General features: G+C 40.3%; 1 protein-coding gene across 1 annotated transcript in view; it reads left to right on the top strand.

Moving 5' to 3' along the window:
• Positions 1–25,415, top strand: part of LOC133265042 (T-cell activation Rho GTPase-activating protein-like) — a 977,746-nt gene extending 952,331 nt beyond the window's left edge. The window contains exons 9-10 of the mRNA XM_061445203.1: positions 25,218–25,297; positions 25,387–25,415. Of these exons, the coding sequence (XP_061301187.1) occupies positions 25,218–25,297; positions 25,387–25,415 (109 nt within the window). The remainder of the gene's footprint in view (positions 1–25,217; positions 25,298–25,386) is intronic.
• Positions 25,416–26,367: the final 952 nt, after the last annotated feature.

Below are 26,367 nucleotides of genomic sequence, written 5' to 3'. Positions count from 1 at the left end.
ATGTTGACTGCTCCTCATAACCCTCTTATCCTTGATATGCCTTAAGATGGCACCAAGGATAAGGTGTTCCATCACTTTCCCAGGGATGGAGGTGAGGCTGACCGGTCTATAGTTACCCGGGTCCTCCTTCTTGCCCTTTTTTGAAGACTGGAGTGACATTTGCTTTCCTCCAGTCCTCAGGCACCTCTCCCGTTTCCCAAGACTTGGTAAAGATGATGGAGAGTGGTCTAGCAATGACTTCCGCCAGTTCCCTCAGCACCTGCGGGTGTATCCCATCTGGACCCATGGATTTATGGATGTCCAGATTGCTCAACTGATCTCTAACCCATTCCTCATCGACTAAGGCAAACCGCTCCGTCGATCTGACTTCATCTAAGGTCTCAAAAGTTGTTGGCCCAAAAGTTTTAAAATGCTAACTGCTTGCTTGGTCCCTCACAAGAGAAAGGAGCAGATAGTAGCAGCTTAATATATTTGAATCAATACAGAAACACAAATAATAGTTCTGGAAGTAAAAGATAAGAGAAGAAAAAATGAGCTGTTCTGAGAGTTCTGCGATAGGGCAGGCAAATACAGATTTTTTTTTTTTAAGTGCTGTCTCCTCACACTAGATAAAACCAGTTCTTAAATACTATTAAGCACCTTTGTTTCTCAGATGTGTGTTCCTTTTCTGTGCCCTTACTGTTTTCTTTTTTTCCTATTCAATTATTTAGAAGTCATTTTAGACGACTAGTAACATATTTACTAGGCAATTTTATTTTTCCTGTTTTTCCTGCTTTTCCCCTTTCTCCCCTCCTTTTTGCTTCCCTCTCCCATCCTTTTCTCTTATTCTATTTGTTGCTATGTTACTTAAAAACTGAAAATAGCTTATAGATTTCTATAATTCCCAAACTAGCTAACTCATTCTCTTCTGTATGTCTTTTAATATGGGTTGTGGTTTAACTCTGATAAGCAGCTATGTGTCATAGAATCATAGAATCGTTAGGGTTGGAAAGGACCTTAAGATCATCTAGTTCCAACCCCCTGCCGTGGTCAGGGACACCCTACACTAAATCATATCACTCAAGGCCTCATCCAACCTGGCCTTGAACACTGCTGGGGATGGAGCATTCACAACCTCCCTGGGCAACCCATTCCAGTGCCTCATCACCCTAACAGGAAAGAATTTCCTTCTTATATCCAACCTAAACTTCCCCTGTTTAAGTTTTAACCCGTTACCCCTTGTCTTGTCACTACAGTCTCTAATGAAGAGTCCCTCACCAGCATCCCTATAGGCCCCCTTCAGATACTGGAAGGCTGCTATGAGGCCTCCACGCAGCCTTCTCTTCTCCAGGCTGAACAGCCCCAACTTCCTCAGCCTGTCTTCATACGGGAGGTTCTCCAGTCCCCTGATCATCCTCGTGGCCCTCCTCTGGACTTGTTCCAACGGTTCCATGTCCTTTTGATGTTGAGGACACCAGAACTGCACACAATACTCCAAGTGAGGTCTCACAAGAGCAGAGTAGAGGGGCAGGATCACCTCCTTTGACCTGCTGGTCACGCTCCTTTTAATGCAGCCCAGGATACAGTTGGCTTTCTGGGCTGCAAGCGCACACTGCAGGCTCATGTTCATTTTCTCATCAACCAGCACCCCCAAGTCCTCCACAGGGCTGCTCTGAATCTCTTCTCTGCCCAACCTGTAGCTGTGCCTGGGATTGCTCCCACCCAGGTGTAGGACCTTGCACTTGGCATGGTTAAACTTCATGAGGTTGGCATCAGCCCACCTCACAAGTGTGTCAAGGTCCCTCTGGATGGCATTCCTTCCCTCCAGTGTATCAACCGAACCACACAGCTTGGTGTCATCGGCAAACTTGCTGAGGGCACACTCAATCCCACTGTCCACGTCAGCGGTGAAGATGTTAAACAAGACTGGTCCCAACACCGATCCCTGAGGGACACCACTCGTTACTGGTCTCCAGCCGGACACTGAGCCATTGACCACAACTTTTTGCATGCGGCCATTCAGCCAGTTCTTTAGCCACCGAGTGGTCCATTCATCAAATTGATGTTGCTCCAATTTAGAGACAAGGATGTCATGTGGGACAGTGTCAAATGCTTTGCACAAGTCCAGGTAGATGACATCAACTGCTCTACCCCTGTTCATCAGTTCTGTAGCGCCATCATAGAAGGCCACCAAATTGGTCAGGCAGGATTTCCCTGTCACACAGGCTGTCACACAGCCACTCACTCACTCCTCCCAACTTCCCCATCCCAAGCGGGATGGAGAAGAGAACCAGAAAGTTCTGTGAGAACCATTTGTGAGTTGACATAAAGACAGTTTAATAGATTAATCAAAAGATGCATACTCAAGCAAATCAAACAAGGAACCTATTCATCACTTCCCATCACTGAGTAGGTGTTCAGCCATCTCCAAGAAAGCAGGGCTTCACGATACATAGCAATGATGTGGGAAGACAAATGCCATTACTCCAAACATTCCCCCCACTTCTTTCTTCCCCTTCCCAGCTTCTATTGTTGAGTATGATGTCATTTGGTATGGAATACCTCTTTGATCATTTGGGGTCTGCTGTCCCAGCTGCATGCCCTGCCAACATTTTGCCCACTCCCAGACTACTCACTGTGGAGCACAGTGAGAAGGAAAGGCTTTGACTGTGAAAGCACTGCTCAGCAGTAACTAAAACATCACTATGTTATCAACACTGTTTTCACCGCGGATCAAAATCACAGCACCATGGAAGATAAAACAATGAAAACTGGCTCTACCCTGGCCCAAAGCAATACACTGTGCAAAGGAATGCAAGAACAATACTGAAAAGGAAGGTACAGGTTAGGTAGATGGGAACTTTTCAAGATGTGTCAGAGATCCTGACTGTGTTGCATTCTTTGCAAGTTCTTATAGCAGTTTGGGTTAAAAAAGATGAACGTCAAAGGAAAAACTATGGTCTTTCCACTGATTTCTCCTCACTTATAGATACTTTAGTTTCTGGAAAAGCTTTTCTTTTTTGTTTATTGATGCATGTCTCCATAATTCTGCTGTGGTCTACTCTTCAGCTTGCCTGTCTAGATTGCTTACTGTCTACTCCAAAGGTGTTTTCAAAAGCATAAATGACTTCCCAGCATATATGTGTCAAAATTAATTCAATTCATCTAAGTACAGTTCTCCATTTCACTGAATTAATTCATATTTGGAAATGAAAAAGGTGTTTTTGTTAAGTCTGTGTTAAGTATTGTGAATGAGAAATATTTTTATGAATTCATATTTTTCCAACTAACCAGTCCATTTTTTTTTTAATTTTTTTTTTTTTAAAGTTTAACAGATTTTTGCCCTAATGCCTGGACTCCAAGGCAGGGCAAACAAACAAAAGTTTATTCTCAGCTGCTAACAGTGTGTGCTTCACAGATCAGCAAATGTATGCTGGAATTAGCAAGAATATACTTCCAGATCATGAATTCATACAAAGAAAAACAGATTTAAATATTTATATAGCTAATACTTTAATTGAAAGAATTTAATAATAAAGTCCTTTTCTACAGCTGCTACCAAAATAATCTTAAATTAAAATTGCAGTGACACAAACCGGTTTCTTCAAAAATCTTATACACAGCTATGCATTCCAAGTCATGTAACTGCAGCTGAAGACGTAGGCTATTTCTTTTTGACAATTTCTATGACTTTCAAAAATTTAGTATTTTAATTCATTTCCCATCCTATTAGTGATAATCATTAGAAGACAAACTGTATCATCAGGTTTCTGGAAGGATCCCCATTGGAAATTAATGGTCCCACATGTCTATGATAGCTGGAAAGCACCAGCGTCTTCATGTTTTTTTTTTCACTGTTGTTGTTGTTATTATTATTACTGTTTTAATTTTGAAACTCATATCATTGACTGTAAAAAGAGTTGTCTTGAATTATGAAAAATATTAAAATCTGTGGAATATCCCATATTTGATAACAGCACAGTAAATAATATTTAATGAATGATTATGTTTTGGGGGTTTAGAAAATTTTTAAAATATACTGTTCTCTCTTGAAAAGTGTAATTGAAAAGCTCCAGAAAAGAGCTCATTAACCAAGCCTTGACTGAAAACTCAAACATGAAATATCAGAAATCTGACCTATTTATTTTTTAATAAACAATACTTCTATTTTTGTCTTTTATCTCATTCCTACTTTTTCTTCTGTTTAATGTTGCATTCTATTACATTTATGTAAGTGTAATTAAGAAACAATCTATGACTTTTAAAACATAATTAATTTTGCAGGGTACCAAATAACAAAATTCAAAGAGGATTTTTTCCAAACCTTTTAGTTCTTTTTGTGAATGGTAGATACCAAAGAAGTCTGATATCACTTCTGACTACACAGAAGCACTCAAACTGTACATTAGATTGTACTGAGCATAGCACCTTTAGACTGCAACATCTATTTAAGGTTATTCCATTTAGTAATTGCATAAGAAAACATATTTATCACAAAGAAGATATTTTGCCTGGAGGTAGAAGTAGCAAGCTGTTTAGACATGTCTCTTAAATTATGGTTGTATCTGATATTATTTCCACACATAAATGACTACATTAGAGTGATTCAGTGTGATGTGTAGGTATTTTATGTAATAATAGCTACACCTCACCTTCACCATTTTATACACATTTATCCTACTATTTTACAGCACCAGAAATGAATTTACAGGCAACACTGCAAAAACTTACTATTAGAAGTCCTTGTGCTTTGAACTTCTTTAAGAAGTAACAGACGTTGAAATTGTCTGCAACACTGTTCATTGCAGATTTTGTCTGTTTGCTAATCGTATGGGCTTCTGAGTTTTTTACGTTACACATTATTAGATATCAGGAGCTGCATGGTTTTACAGACAGATTGCATTTTGTCCTAGCACAGGTTTCCATGATTTGAAAACAGAAAGAAACCTTAAAATGTGTTTAAAATTATACAAAAAGGTATAAAATAATGCAAAAGTAAAATTCAAATCTATTTTGAATAGTAAACATAAAGTAAAAAAGACACTTTCAAAATTATTCCTTATAGTTTAGGAGCTATTGCTTTAGGTTCCAACTGGGACTGCTTATATCTGGAATTTGAAAGTCAAGAGGGAATGGATTTTCTATGCATGTAAAGACAGGAAGAGTTTTTTTGAGTTTATAAACAGCAAATTTTAAGCTATCATCTTTAAACATGTATAGATATTTACAAACTAAGCTGCTATGACCACAGAGTTTATAATTGCAGAACCTGTAGGGCACACAAGAGACAGGAAGCATGACTTCGGGACCTGCAAAGTGAAGTAAAATATGGAAAAACGTCTAAGATGTATTTGGGGAAGCATAGAAAGGAGATCAAGGACACAGCTGTGAAAAGGACTGATGATTACATAGAAGGAAGATGCCATATCAGGCTTCTTGGCTTTTGTTATTAAGACAGAAAAACGGAAAGAGGACACTGGCAGAAGTGTGTCATATACTGTATTGAAGACTTGACAGAAACAGAAGGGAACTTACCTAAAATTCAGCTGACCAATACAAAGTTGGGTACAAATGAATGAAAACTGGAAGTGGGAGTATATTTCAAGATTGGATGGGATACTGAAGCTGAAGCATTTAGAGAACAGCAGAAATGGTAACAGAGATAGAAATCAAAACAAAGTCCTTGAGCAGTCATGAGAAAATGCAGAATTTCTTAATAAAAGAGAAATCATGGAGAAAAAGGCACAAACACATTATTGAACATAACTTCAGCAATCATTCTTAATCATTCTGCTTCAAGCTCAAAACAGATATGAAAAATACTATCCACAAATGAATGCACAGCTGTTACAAAGCTGCTATTAACCATGACAAAAAAGCTTGAAGATGTATAAAACTAAATTAAACGAATCAGTGTATGAATGGAGGTTAGGTGCAATTTAAGGTTTAATGTAAATATATTTGATGGTGAAAGCTGAATATTTTTAGCCTGTTTGCGTCTATAGGATTTTATTCAACCTTACTGTTGGTTGGTGCTTAGCAAACAGGAAGAAAAAAAAAACACAAATCCCCTAAAATGATATCATCTTAAAAAAATTCTGCGGACATATTTTCATAGAGCAACATACATGAAATCTCTTAAAAGATACACTACTAGGCAAGATTACAAAGACAGACTTCAATAATAACAAGATGCTGCAGTGTGATAGTATTCTACTTTCATCAGTCTCTGATGTCTTGAATAATGCATTTTTATAGTGCCATGTTAGTCATCTCACAAACACTTTTTAGTGACTAGTGCCTGAGACTACATCCGAAACGTTCCCTAGAAGTTACAGGTACTAGAGTTTGCTCAGCCCTGTTCTCTGAAGGTCTTGTAAATGTTTTCTGTATCTTGGATTCATTATTGCATTTTTAGATCAGTATTTTTAAACATTGTTTTCCAGCAAGCTTATACATGACAAAACTGTGTTTGTCAAGCAAAATATGCCTTGATTTTAGAACAACACACTGAAAAATATGCAGAAGTTTGAACTGAAAACACTATGTACAAAAGAAAAAAAAACTCATAATACACAGCTTACTGTAAATGGTATTATTAAAAATCACACACAAAAAGAGGAAGACTTGGTGTATTAAGTGCTGCAGACTTATGTCAGTTATTTTACTGGAACAACCCTTCAAACCAAACCACATGTATTTTAGCATATTTCACTTGTGCCTAAATGTGTCTGCCTCTGGGTGAACTTTTGGACTAGTCCACTGATTGTTCATGTTGGGATTTGTTGGGTAGTACCTTAATTTCTAAAGAATTAACATGTTTTATTTTTCCTCTGTAGAAAACAAATAATAAGAAAATGGGAAGGAACTGGTATCTAACTGATCTATTCCTGACATGAAGACAAGATGCAAACTGAAGGTATACAGAAAGAGAAGATCTGGTCTCATACAGAAAGAAATTTTAGCTTATCTTAACAAAGTGTTTGCGTATATAATTTTATGACCTTGTCCTGACACTACTTTTTGTACCTTGATGAAGAGCAATGATTAGTATGTTCTCTCAGCTTATTTTTCTCAGTGAAAAAGAACATGTGATATCCTAAGTATGTGTGAGAATGTGTATGTGTGTGTGCACGTGCATCCTGTCTGTCTAGCTATCTCTGTGTGTGTTCATGTGTGCACATAAATAATAAATTCATATAAAAATTCTTAGGAGGGTTAATTACAGGTAATACCAAAAAATTCTCTCCCCCCAGAATCTAAATGTTTATATCAATATCCTGCATCTAGAAAGATATTCCAATTATAATAAATAAAATCTATAATAAATTTATGTCTGTCTGTCATAATCTCTCCTCTTCTGAAAAAAAATCATTGAATAGAGCACCATAAGAATGAGACGATTGGGCAGAAAAAATCAAAGGTTAGTTTTCATACATATCCAGTTTAGTCTTTTATGTCTTTATAGGAGCTCTTCTAGCTCTTCTAGGACTTATTGTGTGTCCTAGTAAGAAAAAAAAAAACTAGTCTAAGCTTCCGCGGGAGTAAGTATCACAGTATCACAGTATCACAGTATGTTAGAGATTGGAAGGGACCTCGAAAGATCATCTAGTCCAATCCCCCTGCCGGAGCAGGAACACCTAGATAATGTTACACAGGAATGCGTCCAGGCGGGTTTTGAATGTCTCCAGGGAAGGAGACTCCACAACCTCCCTGGGCAGCCTGTTCCAGTGTTCCGTCACCCTCACTGAGAAGAAGTTTCTTCTCAAGTTTAAGTGGAACCTCTTGTGTTCCAGTTTGTACCCATTACCCCTTGTCCTATCATTGTTTGCCACTGAGTAGAGCCTGGCTCCATGCTCGTGACACTCCCCCTTTATATATTTATAGACACTTATAAGGTCACGCCTCAGTCTCCTCTTCTCCAAACTATAGAGACCCAGCTCCCTCAGTCTTTCCTCATAAGGGAGATGTTCCACTCCCCTAATCATCTTCGTTGCCCTGCGCTGGACTCTCTCCAGCAGCTCCCTGTCCTTCTTGAACTGAGGGGCCCAGAACTGGACGCAATACTCCAGATGCGGTCTCACCAGGGCAGAGTAGAGGGGAAGGAGGACCTCTCTCGACCTACTAACCACCCCCCTTCTAATACACCCCAGGATGCCATTGGCCTTCTTAGCCACAAGGGCACAGTGTTGGCTCATGGTCATCCTGTCGTCCACTAGGACCCCCAGGTCCCTCTCCCCTACACTGCTCTCTAACAGGTCGTTTCCCAACCTATCCTGGAACCTGGGGTTGTTCCCGCCCAGATGCAGGACTCTACACTTTCCCGTGTTATATTTCATCAAGTTATTCCCTGCCCAACTCTCCAGCCTGTCCAGGTCTCGCTGGATGGCAGCACAGCCTTCTGGCGTGTCAGCCACTCCTCCCAGCTTAGTGTCATCAGCAAACTTGCTGATAGTACACTCAATTCCCTCATCTAAATCGTTGATGAATATATTAAATAATACCGGTCCCAGTACTGACCCTTGAGGCACTCCACTAGTTACAGGCCTCCAACTAGACTCAGCCCCATAGACTACAACTCTCTGGCTTCTCTCCTTCAGCCAGTTCGCAGTCCACCTCACTACCTGATCATCCAGTCCACACTTCCTCATTTTAGCCGTGAGGATGCTGTGGGAGACTGTGTCAAATGCTTTGCTGAAGTCAAGGTAGACCACATCCACCACTCTGCCATCATCCATCCACCGTGTTATTTCCTCATAAAAGGCTAAGAGATTGGTCAAACATGATTTCCCCCTGGTGAAGCCATGTTGACTGCTCCTCATAACCCTCTTATCCTTGATATGCCTTAAGATGGCACCAAGGATAAGGTGTTCCATCACTTTCCCAGGGATGGAGGTGAGGCTGACCGGTCTATAGTTACCCGGGTCCTTCTTGCCCTTTTTGAAGACTGGAGTGACGTTTGCTTTCCTCCAGTCCTCAGGTACCTCTCCCGTTTCCCAAGACTTGGTAAAGATGATGGAGAGTGGTCTAGCAATGACTTCCGCCAGTTCCCTCAGCACCCGCGGGTGCATCCCATCTGGACCCATGGATTTATGGATGTCCAGATTGCTCAACTGGTCTCTAACCCATTCCTCATCGACTAAGGCAAACCGCTCCATCGACCTGACTTCATCTGAGGTCTCAGGGGTACAGGGCTCTTCAGGACTGCCCGCAGCAGAGTAGACAGAGACAAAGAAGGCATTCAGTAACTCTGCCATCTCTGTATCTTCTGTCACCAGGGCACCCATCCCGTTCATCAGTGGGCGTACATTGCCTCTGGTGTTAGTTTTGTCTGCCATGTATTTGAAAAAGCTCTTTTTGCTGTCCTTGACCCTTCTTGCCAGGTTTAATTCTAAGGATGCCTTAGTCCTCCTAGCTGCCTTCCTACATCCTCTAGCAGCAGCCTTATATTCCTCCCAAGTGGCCAGCCCCTCCTTCCATGACCTGTAAACTCTCCTCTTTCACTTGAGCATACCCAGCAATTCCCTATTTAGCCACGCAGGTCTCTTGGCCCTCTTCCTTGACTTCCTAAAGTAATCCAGTTCACTGCTGTTGAAGTTACTTTTTAGTGGAATATCTGATTCTCGGTGTCAAAATAGCTGCTGCCACCATTTTTTTTTTTTTTTTTTAGAATATTAAAAGGGCTTAGAAAATTTTACAAGAAAAGAAGCCTCAGTGGCTATTTGTTTATTTGAAAGTATATGACTTTTTTCGATGAAAAGAACAAACTGTTTAATTTTCTTACTCTTGTGCCAATATTTTGAATTCTCCTTCCATTTTTCTTATACATATTTTTATGTTGTCTTCCCTCACAAGTATCACGAACTGATAAGGAATGCTGTCCTTATTTGTTATGCTATCAATGCAGTGTTTTGTCATACACTGCCAAAGGCGTTCTTTGATTGCTATCTGGACCAGATTTTATCAACATCTTCTGGGCATTTAGACCATGTCGACACTTATTTATTAATATACATCACAGTGCTCTGCAGGGCTCTGATCTGTGATCATACTGCCAAGAAGTTGCTTGGAGCATGCCCTTATCACTATCTCAGCTGTTTCCCTGGATTTAATTTCCCCTCCTTTTAGATTTAATGCAATATTAAAATATACCTCTAAAACTAGTTTTCTATATGTGAAATTCTTCTGCCAAGCCATGACTGGCATCCACAAAAAACAGGTTTATTTTCAAGGGTTACTAATAAATATTGGTTCAATAAACCACACAGAAACCTGGGAAAATAAACTGTCTTGATAACTCTTGATTTGCAGACAAAGAATCAGAAAATGTACGTTTCTGAGAGAAAGAAAAAAATTGATAGTAAGAAAGAAAATCAATAACGTCTGATAAACACATAAGTAATTTCAAACATAATGATTAGATGAAGATTAAAATTTTGAGAAACCATTTCCTAGGATTTTTCCTTAACTATTACATTTTTCAGTAAATCTCTACAGTTGCTAAAACACAGAACTCTCACCTGTCTTCCTGGGTAGCAGTCTCATGCAGTCTGCTGCAAAGTAGTGTTAAATGGCTTGCTATCCACCAATGAAGAGTTGCATTTTGGTTTTAGTGTTCTGCATTTTAAATTGAAGCAAGTAAACAATCTTCCTAATTGCACATAGTGTTTGCTGCAAAAAGTCTTCTAAACCAAATTTTTTCAGTCTTTATGCTCTTGCACCCTGGAACTGCAGGTTTTCTCCTCGTAAGCAACTATAGACATATCTAGTCTACCTGAATTTTCATATAAAGTGTTTTCAACTACACCGATTCTTGTAAAAACTTCTTTGGTTCGTTTGGTTTTTTAAATGGTTGTTGTTTTTTGTTGTCTTTTTTTGTTTGGCTGGTTTGGTTGGTTGGTTGGTTGTTTTGGTTGGTTTTATTTTTTTTTTTTCCTCCCTACTGGTCTACAACACAGTGGTCTTCCCCTCCTGGCTCTCTAATATTCTTGGACTCTAAAACACTTTTTTAATATCTCAACCACTAGGCTTAAACCACGAGGCTTATCTCAGCCACAGGGGAAAAACAGAAATTCCTAATCTAGAGTTTTTTTGGTTTAAATATTTATTGTGGAATAAGGTGAATTACACAATGGAAGTGCATTTTATTCTCCGTAGACTGTAAAAGGAATCTGTCTGATGAGATCAAATGCTGATGCCAGCATGTTGGTCATTTAAAATTAGACAATATGAATTGAATGCAGCTAACAATGAGAGATCTTTTTTTTTTACTTGCTAAGTGAAACATATAAAAGAAAAACATTCCAAGACTATCAGCTATTTATGTAGGAAATATAGCAGGGAAGAAAATGCACTGAATTACAAGTTAAAGTCACATCATCCTGAGATCTGAGATGAGTACTATCATATTTTCACAGTTTTTATTTTCCTTTGCCCTGTATTTCCTTTCCATTTAGACATAAGGTGTTCTGTGTCTTATGTGATGTGCAGAATGGAGATTTGTGGATCACTATCTACTACAGCACTAAGGCATTGCCAAAAAAAAAAAAAAATTCTACTACCAACTAATTTTTCTGCCAGCAACTCTAAGATATTTAACTTACAACACTGAATTTAAAATGAAGAGAATAAAAAGGCAAGTATTATGACATCACTATGAATTGCATATTATTTTAAAGTAAAGGAATAGGGATTGGGGGATATTGTAAGCAGAAACAGATCTTCCGCTTCTTCTGTCACTTATACTTCGCTTTTATTAGTTCTGATCTTCCTAAAAACACAAGAACATGGTAAATCTCTGTGTCACATGACACAACTTTGTGCAAGTGCCGAGCTGGAAGCACTGGGATTTTGTTTTCCATCCTTGCAGTCAGGCAAGTTCCTCACTACCATAAATGTTATAGTTCTGTTCAGTCACATTTGGGTGACTAGGGAGTAAAACTAGCTAGAAAATGGATCACTTAAAGCAAGGGTGATTAGCTCTCATCTTCAGTTCCTTGTCATTCCCATTACAGAGTGATGATACCTAGCAAATAGCACTAACTGCAGCATATCTAAGCAGGGCCAAGGCAGCAAAAATGTCAAGAGAATTTGTCTCTGTTATTCGAATGATTCAAATTTGCATGCCTAATCTATGGAGGAGTAATAATTCATTTATATACTAATGAAGGCCTTATTCAGAACAAAATTAAGTACTTCACAGAAAAAAAAAAAAGCCTGGAATATGTCATCCATTTTTCCCATTCTCTTGGAGAAATCAATGTTTTTTTTGAGATGTGAAATGTTGACTCCCACAAGACCAGAGTTTTATCATGATTTATGCAAATACTATTGCATTTACTACAAATATTGGTATTTTTGTAAAAAATTTTAAAAAAGAACTGGTGCATGGTTGTCCATTTGACAGCATCTGAGGTGATGCAAAACATTTTCAAACATTTAATTTTTAATTGAAATAGCATTGGATACCATGTTTAAGATTTTTTACTGACTCTTCTTCTATTTTGGGCATTATTTTTGCAATCTGTGTATTTTTTTGAATACGTGAAAACAGATCTGGACCTGGGGAATACCATACTTTGAGGCACAGGATCTGTCAGGAAAGAATTTTTATACAGTTATCTGTAAATCTATTTATTCTGTAAACACAGAGAGATTATTAGATATATTAGCAGTTCCGTACTTTAATGCTTAGAAAATTAATCTGCTTTCTCCCCCATCATATTCACTATTAGTCCTACATAGTATTGTCAGGGTCAATATCTTAATTTTGTCAAAATCAGTAGGACTTTATTTTTTCTTACTTTTTTTTTTTCTCACAGTCAAAAGCAGTAAAGCAAAAGTACAATAAATCTTTAAGCTATTACTATCAGAACAAAATGCACATCACTAACAGCAGCTGATTGTTTAAAAAATAAATTCATAGGCAATTTGATTTTCTGTTCACTGGAATGACTTTCTTTTTTCCTTCTTAACAAAAAATTCTCTTCCTTTGATCTTATTCAGAAAGGCAGTAAGCCTTTTTTTAGAACACTTGAAACCCTCAATAGATGCTGATTTTTCTACAACATCTGCTATGTTCCTATTTTTCCATGCTGAACAGACATTTTTAAAAAGTAAATGCAGAGCGAAACAGATTTTGCTAAACCTTAATTAGCATTTTTATAAAATACTTCATCCATAGAATTTAATATGAAAACTCTTCATAGTATGACTGGTTTAACCCGACAGTAGAAGTCGTATTATCATCTTATTTGCCTACTGGGTAGAGAACATAGCCCTCATTTAACCTTTCATATGCTTTAAAGCTAAATTTTAAACTAAAGCAAAGCTATCATTATTGTTAATCTGCTCTTGAAGTGTAGCAGTACTCATTTCATTTTTTATAGTGTCAAGACAGTGGAAACCTTATGCTGTGATATATACTTGTCATTACAAGAGATTCTCAATAGTGAATGTCTTGTGCAGTACATCATGGAGGCTTTGTCACTCAAGAAGAAAGTCAACTGTAAGTTACACTGAAATGATAACTAATGTTCATATCCAAAAACCTTGCCATGTTCCATATACATTATTTAAACATAAAATTATATTTACCATAAAAATTATTTTCTTTCAGAAAGTGACAGCTTTCTCAGAATAATTTCTGTGTTAGTAACCAAAGGCCCCTAAATCTTAACAAGTGTAGCACTCAGATAAACTTCTTTCTCCCCCAGTTGAAGCTGCTGCTGCAATTTGAAACACGTTTCTTTATATATTTTTTTCTTACTATTACATGTTCCCACATTTCCCTGGAACTTATCATGATGACCAAGCTCCACCTACCATGAAGAAAGGCAAATATTAGGTCTTCCTTCTCATCACAACCAAAAAAAATATCATGAGTGTATCATCTCTGGTCAGACTGTATAATGAAATGACCTGCTTTCTAATAGGAAATATGAAGTACAAAACTGCTCCACAGTAATCAAATTAGATACCACTGAATCATCTCTTAAAATGTAGAGATATTTTGTCAATATAATTGTTGGAGGAGGGGTAGGGGATTCCGAGGCACTCCTGCTGAGGTAATGCTGCTGTATTTCTGACTCATCGAGACTAAACAATATTTACTTACAGGTATACTTGTTCTATAGATACGTAGCTATAAAAGACAGACTAGGGGCAACGTAGGCCCCCTCCAGAAGCTATCAGAAGAACTGGCTACCCTGGATTTGGAGAAGGCTGAGGTCCTGAATGACTTCTTTGCCTCAGTCTTCACTGGCAAATGCTCTGACCACACCACCCAAGTCTTGGAAGGCAGACACAGGGGCTGTGAGAATGAAGACCTTGGGCCCACTGTAGGAGAGGATCTGGTTCAAGACCGTCTTAAGAACCTGAATGTACAGAGGTCCATGGGACCTGAGTAAATCCATCTGTGGGTCCTGAAGGAGCTGGTGAATGAAATTGCTAAGCCACTGTCCATTATATTTGAAAATCATGCGGAGAAGGACTTGGGGGTGCTGGTTGATGAGAAAATGAACATGGGCTTTCAGTGTGCGCTTGCAGCCCAGAAAGCCAACCGTATCCTAGGCTGCATCAAGAGGAGCGTGACCAGCAGGTTGAAGGAGGTGATTCTGCCCCTCTACTCTGCTCTCGTGAAACCTCACTTGGAGTATTGTGTGCAGTTCTGGTGTCCTCAACATAAAAAGGACATGGAACTGTTGGAACAAGTACAGAGGAGGGCCACGAGGATGATCAGGGGACTGGAGCACCTCTCATATGAAGACAGACTGAGAAAGTTTGGGCTGTTCAGCCTGGAGAAGAGAAGGCTGCGTGGAGACCTCGTAGCAGCCTTCCAGTATCTGAAAGGGGCCTATAGGGATGCTGGAGAGGGACTCTTCATTAGAGACTGTAGTGATAGGACAAGGGGTAACAGGTTAAAACTTAAACAGGGGAAGTTTAGATTGGATATCAGGAAGAAATTCTTCATTGTAAGGGTAGTGAGGCACTGGAATGGGTTGCCCAAGGAAGTTGTGAATACTCCATCCCTGGCAGTGCTCAAGGTCGGGTTGGACAGAGCCTTGGGTGACATGGTTTAGTGGGAAGTATCTCTGCCCATGGAAGGGGAGTTGGAACTAAATGATCTTCAGGTCCTTTCCAACCCTAACTATTCTATGATTCTCTGATTCTACTCGGTTACTTTGAAGATCAGAAGGATATTTCAAGTCTATGCAAAATCATAATTTTCTTAGCAAATAGCCTGTTTAAATATCTTTATGATATATTTGAATTATTCTAGAGAGAAGTAATAATATGCTGAATTAAAGAAACTAAATATAATTTCTTCTTAATTTAATTTGAGAAAGTATATATCTTATCAGACATTAGGAAAGTAACTCAAACCCAGTGGAAAAAAGCTTATGATATGAAAGACTGAACTATCTGGTCTAGTGGAAGGTGGTCCTGACCATGGCAGAGGGGTTGGATCTAGATGATATTTAAGGTCTCTTCCAAACCATTCTATGATCCTATGATTCACTGACTTTCAATATTTTGGTTTTATTTTGAGTTAATATTTGACTAATTGCTGAAAGAAAGGAAAAGTTTCATTTCTACCCTTATGATGATGATAGTCATTTTAACTGGCACAGTTTAAAAAAAAACAAAAATAAGGAAAAGAGAAATCTAAATATTTAGTCGATGAATTCTCATCAAATTGCATTGTTCCTGGCAGAGAATGAATATTAAATATGTTGTCATGGGTTAAACGGCCTGGGAGAACTTGTCGTCGGGGGAGAACCGAAGCGGGTGGGCCGAGCGGGCCGAGCGGGTCCAGGCCGAAAGTCAAAACACAGCACTGCACCAGCTACCAAGAAGGAGAAAAATGACTGCTACTGCTGAACCCAGGACAGCATGTCTAGCATTTCTATATCATTTTTTATTTATTTAGCATGTTTATACACAGAACACAAATTTTACGAGACTGATCATCCTCGTGGCCCTCCTCTGGACTTGTTCCAACAGTTCCACGTCCTTTTGATGTTGAGGACATCAAAAGTGCACACAATACTCCAGGTGAGGTCTCACAAGAGCAGAGTAGAGGGGCAGGATCACCTCCTTCGACCTGCTGGTCACGCTCCTTTGGATGCAGCCCACGATACAGTTGGCGTTCTGGGCTGCAAGCGCACACTGCAGGCTCATGTTCATTTTCTCATCAACCAGCACTCCCAAGTCCTTCTCCACAGGGCTGCTCTGAATCTCTTTTCTGCCCAACCTGTAGCTGTGCCTGGGATTGCTCCCACCCAGGTGTAGGACCTTGCACTTGGCATGGTTAAACTTCATGAGGTTGGCATCAGCCCACATCACAAGCGTGTCAAGGTCCCTCTGGATGGCATTCCTTCCCTCCAGTGTATCAACCGAACCACACAGCTTGGTGTCATCAGCAAACTTGCTGAGGGTGCAGTCAATCCCGCTGTCCATGTCAGTGACAAAGATGTTAAACAAGACCGGTCCCAACACCGATCCCTGAGGGACACCACTCGCTACTGGTCTCCAGCCGGACATTGAGCCATTGACTACAGCTCTTTGCGTGTGGCCATCCAGCAGTTCTTTAGCCACCCAGTGGTCCATCCATCAAATTGATGTCGCTCCAATTTAGAGACAAGGATGTCATGTGGGACAGTGTCGAATGCTTTGCACAAGTCCAGGTAGATGACATCAACTGCTCTACCCCCATCCATCAGATCTGTAGCCCATCATAGAAGGCCACCAAATTGGTCAGTCAGGATTTCCCCTTAGTGAAGCCATGCTGGCTGTCACCAAGCACCTTGTTGATTTTCATGGGCCTTAGCGTGCCTTCCAGGAGAATCTGCTCCAAGATTTTGCCAGGCACAGAGGTGAGACTGACTGGTCTATAATTCCCCAGGTCATCCATTCTCCCCTTCTTGAAAATGGGGGTTATATTTCCCTTTTTCCAGTCATCGGGAACTTCACCTGACTGCCATGATTTCTCAAATATGATGACCAGCGGCTTTGCGACTTCATTTGCCAGCTCCTTCAGGACCCGTGGATGGATCTCATCAGGACCCATGGACTTGTGCACGTTCAGATTTTTAAGATGGTCTCGAACCAGTTCCTCTCCTACAGTGGGCACAAGGTCTTCCTTCTCACAGTCCCTGCGTCTGCCTTCCAAGACTTGGGTACTGCAGTCAGAGCCTTTGCCAGTGAAGACCGAGGCAAAGAAGTCATTCAGAACCTCAGCCTTCTCCAAATCCTGTGTAGCCAGTTCTCCTGAGAGCTTCCTGAGGGGGCCTACATTCTCCCTAGTCTGTTTTTTATTTGCTATGTACCTGTAGAATTCCTTCCTGTTATCTTTAATACCTCTCGCTAAGTTTAATTCTAACTGAGCCTTAGCTTTCCTAACCTGGTCCCTAGCTTCTCGGACAACATTCCTGTACTCTTCCCATGCCACCTGTCCTTGCTTCCACTTATTATAAGCTTCTTTTTTCAATTGAATTTTCCTCAGGAGCTCCTTATCCATCCAAGGAGGTCTCCTGGCCCTACTGCTGCACTTCCTTCTGCTTGGGATACAACACTCCTGAGCTTGCAGCAGGTGATCCTTGAATATCAACCAACAGTCTTGGGCCCCTCTGCCCTCTAGGGCTGTATCCCATGGAACCTTCCTAAGCAGGTTCCTGAAGAGGCCAAAATCTGCTCTTTTGAAGTCCAGGGCAGTGAGCTTGCTGCACGCTCTTCTCACTTCCTGAGGATCTCAAATTCGAGCATCTCATGATCGCTGCATCCAAGGCTGCCCTGGAGCATCACATTTCCAAGGAGCCCTTCCCTGTTGGTGAGCACGAGGTCAAGCATGGCACCTCTCCTTGTCGGCTCCTCTATTTCTTGCAGAAGGAAGTTGTCTTCTACACAATCGAGGAACCTCCTGGATTGCTTCTGCCAGGCCGTGCCATCCTTCCAACAGATGTCAGGGTGGTTGAAGTCACCCATGAGAACAAGGGCCTGTGAGCATGAGGCTTTTCCTATCTGTCTATAGAGTGCTTCATCTGCAGGTTCTCCTTGATCAGGCGGTCTGTAACAGATCCCCACAGTAATGTCTCCCATAGCTATATTCCCTTTAACCCTGACCCACAAACTCTCTGTGGACTGCTCACCTGTCCCCAGACAGAGTTGCATACTCTCCAGCCTATCCCTAACATAAAGGCCAACTCCCCCTCCCCACCTGCCAGGGCTGTCCTTCCTAAAGAACCTGTAACCTTCCATTCCAACACTCCAGTCATAGGAGCCATCCCACCATGTCTCTGCGATGCCTATTGTATCATACCCCCGTAGAACTGCACACATCTCTAATTCCTCTTGTTTGTTCCCCATGCTACGGGCATTTGTTATAGAGGCATCTGAGCCGAGCTCCAAATGAAGCCGACTCATTGGCTGGAGCGGCTGGGATATCTCTACATTGCTCAGAGCATTTATTATAGGTTCTGGCAACTGACTGGGTGTGTTGGGATGGAATGATGCCCCCCTTCCCCAACACATCTAGTTTAAAGCCTCCTTGACCAGTCTGGCAAGCCTCCTACCAAAACTACTCTTTCCCTTCTTTATCAGAGCAGCTCCACCAGCCCCCACTAGACCTGGCCTACAAGCTTGGGTCCCGTATTCAAGACACCCAAACCCCTGACTATGACACCACCCTTTTTAACCAGTTATTAACCTGTCTAATCCTCCTAGCTTTTTTTAGGTCCTCCCCTGTACCCTGGAGAATTGATGAAAAGACCACGTGAGCTCCAGAGCCCCTAACCACCTCCCCAGGGCTCTGTAGTCCTTCTTTATGTTCCCCAGGCTACTACTATCTATATCCCTAGCACCCACATGTATCTCCAGAAGTGGGTAATAATCCGTGGGACTTACTAGAGCAGGCAGCCTCTCCGCCACATCCCTGATCCATGCCCCCGGTAGGCAACACACCTCCCTTGAGACAGGGAGCTATCTGTTCTATTTGATACATGTAAGTTTATCTACTTTCATAAATAGGTGCTTGATAGAAAAATCTACCATTTAATAGCATTCACTTAGTTTGGGACAAATCATCCGTATAGCTTTTCAGAAGCAAACATCTAAAATGTAAAGGTCTACCATGGAAGGAGAAGAGTGACAGCTCTGCCCTCCAGCATACTGACTACTTGCTGATTGGAGCAGAGTTAATGTTAGGTCAAATTGCTCTGGGTCTTCTGACAGTAACTAGAATATGTCACACACAGTAAAGAAAGCTTTCTGGTTTTGTTTTGTTTTGTTTGATCTTTTAATGAGCTTAATATCTGAAAATACAGCTTGTAAGTCAGATAAACTTTTGGAGGGCTCATCTCAAATTTTGTCTTATTTCACACTTCCAGATTTATGTTATCTGAAATAATTCTACTGTTTTATTATGATGTGCTTGTTAACTGGGACTGAAACATCTTTAAACAGATATTCTCTGGAAGAAGATGAGGGAAGCCTGAAAATGAAATGCCTCCCTTGCAGAGCTTCCAGAATTATAGATTCTTCATAAAAACACTTCCATCTCCTAGAATATGTTATCCAACAAAAGCTCCTTATGAACAGAATGGTATGTAACTCACTTTATTGCAGGGAGAAGGACCGACGAAGGTGAAAATCTGGACATTCAAGTACCTCTTATCCATCCAGTAACTGGGAGTCCAACTTGTTCTGTTTGTGCCTAGAATGTCTGAGCAGAAAACTGTAAGCACTTTGAAGCTGCTGATTTGATTTCCCTTTGATTCAGGTCCCACTGCTACAAGAGTCTACAGGCATTTTTCCCTCTCATTATTCATGCTTCATGTTGTTTAACTGTCTTAGTTGCATTTTGGTAAAAAAAGTGGATCAAAGACAAAAATATAAATGTTTCTTAGGTATGAACCACATGTTAATATAGCTATAATTTATGTATTTGCAGTATTACGTTTATCCTTCCCCCCTTCACCAGTTTCCTTATTTCATCTTTTGTTCCATGTCAGTGTCTCGTTTGCTTCCAGTTCTTTATATCTTACTTTCTGTTCTTCTCTATTTTTCTTGTCCCCAAGTGCAACTGTTGTATTTGTTGCATGAATTTCTCTCATACATTAAACTCATAATCATACTTTGTTTTTTCTCACTCAAACTGTTCGATGTTTGAAAGCATATATACACCTGATTTGGAACATTTTAGAAATTAGTAGCAATCATTCACTGTCAAGTGAACAGAAAAATATAGTTAACCTGAATTTCCATGAGCTCATTCATCAAAGAGTGGTGATGCTTACAGAATTCTTATCTTACATTATAAATTCCAGGGACTCTGTTTCCTAAATGTCCTTTCAGTTCAGTTCAGTCCTTGCAGTTCTGCGTGACATGCAGTGCAAGTTTCTTAAGGTTATTTGTTGCAAATGTAATAGTGATAATATAGGGAGACAGCAGAAGAGATTTTTGCAAAATTTAGAAATATAGAAGTCTGATTGCAATTCTGATAGAGGTGGATAGCAGGTCTGTGCCTGCATGCACAGACACTGATCTTAGTGAGTAATTCCTGGGGTAGTCCAGGACCTCACCAGCCAGTGAGCTGCAGATTTGAGTTAATGCACTGGCTTGGGTCAATAGACAGTCTTGGAACTAGATGAATGACAAGACCTTCCTATTGTGTATTTAGCTCATTGTTACATGAGCCCTCTAGGGAATAATGTTAGGCAGCAATAGAATTCCCCCCACAGCTCCAGCTGTGTCCAGCCCAACTTGCATGTCTAAATGTCTTGATTAACACCCTAAATGGAGTGTCCCAAATAGTCATAATTTTATATTCTATTTCAGTGAATAAAAAAAACTTTACCTACTAAGGGTCTATCTAGTTCCCAGCTTGTCCAAAGGTATGTAAGTTCTGTTTCATATTCATCATTCCATATTAATTTCTGGATATCCAGAAACAATAGTGATAACATTTCATTATCACCGTAAACCAAAATGTAATGGAGTTTAACTGGGTTTTAAACGTTCAAAGTGGAAGTGTTCTGATGTTCCTCTATTCATGACTTCTGTCTTTAACTCCATAAATAATTTGTTCAATTATTTTGGAAAATAGAGTATATTTGGAAAATACAGTAATACTACAGTCCTGTGCAATGTTGGGGTTTGTTGTTTTTTGTGTGTGTTTTGTTTGTTTTCTTTTTAATAACATGAAAAATATTTAGTCATCATAGTTAAAAAACCCTAAGTAAAAAATGTAAGTCCCTCATTTCAAAATGTATTTCCATCCCATTTGCTTTCCTTAAGATGTCTTGTGACGAAAGAGCACATACATGATGCGTGAATCATCTATGACAGAAAGCGTTTTGTGATTACAGTGTTTATATGAAAGTTAGAAAATTACAGGTGATTTTCTTTTATTATATTAACTATCTTTTAATAGTAAATGTTGCATGTATATTTAATTTAAATGACCATAAAGTAACGGTATACTTGTGATTTAGTCTTGTTTGTATACTGTGTATTTCAAAGAGATCAAAATGTGTTGTAGGCAGGTACTGTCTGGTACTTATTGCAGTATGCAGGAAGCACCATGTGCTTAATACACTTCTTTATAAATAAGCTTGTAGAGCCATCTGAGACACCGTGAAGTAACCCAAGACATATGCCAGCATCTGACAGATGTGATAGAGAAAGTGTAGGAAACCCAAGTCCTTCTGGTGCAGTACCTAGTGGTGAGGAGGAATGCATAAGGGCTTCTTGACAACAAATACCTCTCAGTGGTCAAATAAAGTATATTCAGTTGTAGTTCTTCTGTGCACCCTCATAATTTGATCAGACAAAGGAATGCTAAAGATTAGGCAACAATTAACAAAATAAATGTTGTTAACAATATGACTTACATGTTGTCTGTTTTCTATGTCTAGAAATAAGCATATGTATTTTACTTTCATTTATAGTTCAGAAAGATGCATCTAAAGGTGACCTTTAAGATCAGTTTTAAAAAGTTCAATGAAGAAAACATGCATTTGTTATTATTAAAAATAATTTAAAAAAGAATAAAAGGAGTAGAAAAAGATGGAATAAACCAGAAATCAAATACGATTTATTAACTTTGATTTTTGTCATCTAATATAAATAATAAACACAAATAAATAAGAACTTTCTTCTTGTGTAACTAATTTGGTCAGACTTTGTTAAAAAAATTTTGGATTCAGAATGTTCAAGGATATTAATAAAATTTAAAATAAGACTTAGATAAAATCCGTCAAAGTCTATACATAAGCAACACGTCTGCATAAAACAAGGAAAATCCCTTCACAAAAGGTAGAATAAAAAAAATGTTTTAAAATATTCAGTCACATTTTACAGCTATTTGTTGCAGCAGATGTATCATCATCTCTCGTTTGGTTACATTTAATTGTGTAATTTTTATAGAAGGGAAGTTTAATAATGTGTATGATCATAATGTGTATATGATTTTACCTGTTCTGTGTGACTGTATTACTCCCACACTACTGAAGCTGCAATCTTCCCACAAGATATGAATGAGGTTTCCATCTCCTCTTTTTTCACAGTATATTTTCTCTACTTGAGGGTACCATGAAGTTTAAAGTTACGATTAACCTCGTTGAGAACAGTCATACCATTTTTCATTTTTCAGTGACAGAAAAAATGTAATGGCATTTCATGGGTACTATGAGGAAATCTTGAGCAAATTTCCAAAATCAGCCAAGCCTTCACATCCGGATAGCCGGGATGTTTCGTACAACTGGTTGCTCTTCCAATTTCTTTGTCCAGTTCATCAATAGATGGCAGCAAACAGCTCTTTTGCCTCTGATCTCCAGCCCAGCGGGTTACACACATTTATTTAATGAGGTTTTTTGGTATGTCTGCCTTTCTTTCTAAAAAAAAAACCGTACATGACTGTATGTGACAATGCTGTTATACTAGAACATATGTGACTTAAGTTGTTAAATTCTTCACCAACTCCTTGTTAGGGAAAATTAGTATGGTTTCCCTAGGAAGTGTAAATAGTTTCTGCAAATCTAAATTAGCAAGGAAATATGTACATATCTAGTACACAAAAATTCATTGAGGTAGTAGAGTCACAGATAGAAATATCCCATATTTAAGTTCCTGTTTTTTAAGGAGCCACAAACATCTGTCCCTTGAATCAAGGTTTCAATATATCATTTTGATAATGTCTTTCTTTTGTTCCTCAGTTTCAGGTTTTGGAAAATATTTTGCCCCACTTAGACATTTCCAGTATGCCTTCTGCAGGAAAAGCTCCTTGGGCCTAGCCAGTCTGGGTAGAAAGGATATCTCTGAGGGGAAAAAATGATTTATAAAACTACAGAAAATCTTGGCAGATTCCAGTGTATCTACTCATAAATATTTCTTTACTCCTATAACTGTGTCCTGAAAAGATTTTTTGCTTTCAAATTTTAGCACTTTCTTTCTCTTAGAAAAAAAAAACCAACACAAAAAACAGACAAAGTGAAAGTAAATCCCAAACTCAGATTTTCTCTACTCCCAATATTATATAGAGAAAATAGAGAAAGTTATAGTAAGAGAAAAATCACTCAAGCTAAAGTGAAATCATCTCCAACTTCAGAATTAGTAAAGACATTTTAAGTACAAGGGGTACCATTTAAAAAAGTAAAAACTTGTAGAAAAACAAGCCTTCAGTTAAGGCTATGATACTTCAAAACTTTAAATAATATTGCACAAATTAAAATATATCAATCTTTAAATGAAAACAGATCTAACACTCAACTAATACAGTAGTCCCTAAGAAAACACAAGAAAACTAAGAGTAATCAGTAGAGTATGTTCAGAAAACTTCACTGAGAATCTCCTTTGCAATGTGTTTCCTGATACTTGAGCTAGTGACAGTTCATTTACTTCACACTGAAGTAAGAGTACTCTTCCTCACAGTATGATGATGCTCTTAGGGTATAAAAATACGGTAAAAAGGGTTTAATAGAGAGCTAAAAATGTTTTTATACAGTACATATTAAAAATAAGAAGAAAAACATGTTAAAATGTCAACTTTTGTGTCACATCTATTTAACAAAAATAGTTAATTTCTTTTTACTGAGAACCATGAGCCATACCTACCCCTAATATAAAAGGACAGCTGGAAGAAATGCAGTGTCCATGTGAGAGCTCATCTGGCTTGAGGACTTCATTTACTATATTTACTATACTTTCTCTCACCCTGTGGCTCCTGTGTCGTCACTTTCTGGTGAGTCCCGGTGCAATGTCCCACCAGAGGGGTGGGCAGCACTTCTGCCCTGCCCCATGGGGCATCGTCCTCTGCGGCACAGCAGGCACTGAGGCTGTTTCTCCTCTCTTTTGGCAGCTCCCGAGCAGTGAAGGAACTCTGGGTCAGCACCCTCCTTGGGTAAGCCCTGCCTGGCATGGCTCATGGCTCCATGAGTGTCATCCAAACAAAGAGAAAACACCTCTTCTGAGCTGGGCACAGGTGCCCCCACAGCTGCATGCACAGCTGGCAGAGCTGCTTCGTTCAGCTCTGTCCAGCCAACACCTGCCCAGCCCCATCCTCAGCACCGCTGCTGCTCCCGCTTTACTGCCAGGCTGTCACGGCTGTTCCTGGCAGTGTGGAAGTGATCCCCAGGCTGGCAGCAGAGGGAAGAGCTGGCTTGGGTCTCACACAGCTCTTTCTCTCCCCCTTCCCCGTGCACAGACCACCGGAAGGAGTTCAGGGAGCCCGGGTGACCCAGCTGCCATCCAGCAGGATGGTGATGAAGGAGCTGAGTGGCTGCCATGCTGTGAGTGTCCCTCCTGCCTCTGCTCTGTCCCCAGGGGCTCCTCCAGCCCAGCATCAGCTGCATCGCTCCTCACCTTCTGCTCTTTTCCCCTAGCCCAGGGGACGACACTGGATGCCGGGAGCCTGGAGAAGCTGCTCCAGCTCCAGGCTCAGGTCAGGGTCATTTGCGGTGCAATCTCACCCATCCCCACCTCTCACACACAGCCAGCAGCTGATGCAGCTCTCCAGGGGCCCTTTCTGCTGTGGGGCTCCTTGGTGAGCGCAGCCCATTTCTTGCAGGCTGGTTCCAGGCAGCTGCCAGTTCCTGGCCCCTCCGGCAGTGAAGGCGGACGTGGCCATGTGGATGGTGAACAGCAGAGGAGCTTTTCCGGGGAGAAAAGGTAAAACTGCCTGGCTTTGCTTGGTTCAAGCTAATCATGGCTTCACCTGTCTAACAATACTGTTGAATGGAAAGGTTCCCAGGCTCTTTGCAGAACAACAGGAAGCGAAGAGCAACCTGGGAAGAGGGCAGTGACGGGCCACTGTGCCAGAAAGGCATTGCCTGTCAACCTGTGGTTTTAGTACGGCAGAGAGAGGAATGCTGCTGCTTGCGTTTTGAAAAGGACCATATCCCAGCTTCCCAGGCTTCCCTGCCGACCCCACTGCCTGGTGAAGGGGCACTGCACTTCTCTGTCAGCTTCCCGTGCTCTGAAGGGGTTACATGTGTTGAGAAGGGACCAAAGCAGCACTGTAGTTGTCAGTTAGGACCCAGTAAGGAGCCTCTCTCCTGTGCTAGCAATGACCTCTTTTACAGCATACTTCCAAAAAACCAGGAGCCAAATCCCGCCTGCTCCTGCTCTCATGGCTTCATCTTTGCTTTCTGACTCTGCCCTTGTAGGTGCCCATTTACTGCTTCGATTCCCTGCATGAGCTCTGCTGCCTGGCCTTGGAGTTCCACCCTGCGGCCCCAGCACCACCTTGGCAGCGGCGAGGACAGAGCCACCATGTCCTTCTGCTCTGGATAGAAGGTTCCACCACCTCGCCCCGGAGCCAGAGCAGCGCCCTCAGACCCATCCCAGCCCTCGCAGGAGGCCTTGTTGGCTCACTCCTCAGCCCTACCAGCAAATGCCAAACTGCTGGTGCATCTGCCCATTTGGGGAGCTGGCCTCTGGACTTTGTTGCTACTGTTGCTACTCTGCTTGTTACTACGTTTGTTAATACACTGGTTACCGTGTTTATAATTATGTTTATTAGCCTATTACTATGTCTTTTTAAAGCAAATTTTAGGATATACTTTAGGATAGATTTAGGATATAGTTTAGGAAACATATTATGGGGTATAGGGTATGTTTAGGATATAGTTTAGGAAGCATGTTTTAGGATAATAGTTATTTCACATTGTGTTAGTGCACACTTCATAGGATCATAGAATAGTTAGGATTAGGATAGGATAGTTAGGGTTGGAAAGCACTTCCAGTAATTTCATGTTATGTCACAAGACTACTTTTTGTGTGGCTTTTCATCTGTATTAGTAAAAAAGCAGAAAGAATTACAAAAGTCCTATCTCTCTGCCTTGCCATCTGCATCCTGCAGAATGGAAAACATAAAAGAAGGTATACTGAGAG

The sequence above is a fragment of the Pezoporus flaviventris genome, unplaced genomic scaffold (genome assembly GCF_033815535.1).
Source record: "Pezoporus flaviventris isolate CSIRO_AGI_PZ_B2104156 unplaced genomic scaffold, CSIRO_AGI_Pfla_v1 ptg000003l, whole genome shotgun sequence".
Classification (NCBI taxonomy): domain Eukaryota; kingdom Metazoa; phylum Chordata; class Aves; order Psittaciformes; family Psittacidae; genus Pezoporus; species Pezoporus flaviventris.
The sequence above is the reverse complement of the archived record's forward strand: the minus strand, read 5'-3'. Positions and strand labels throughout refer to the sequence as shown.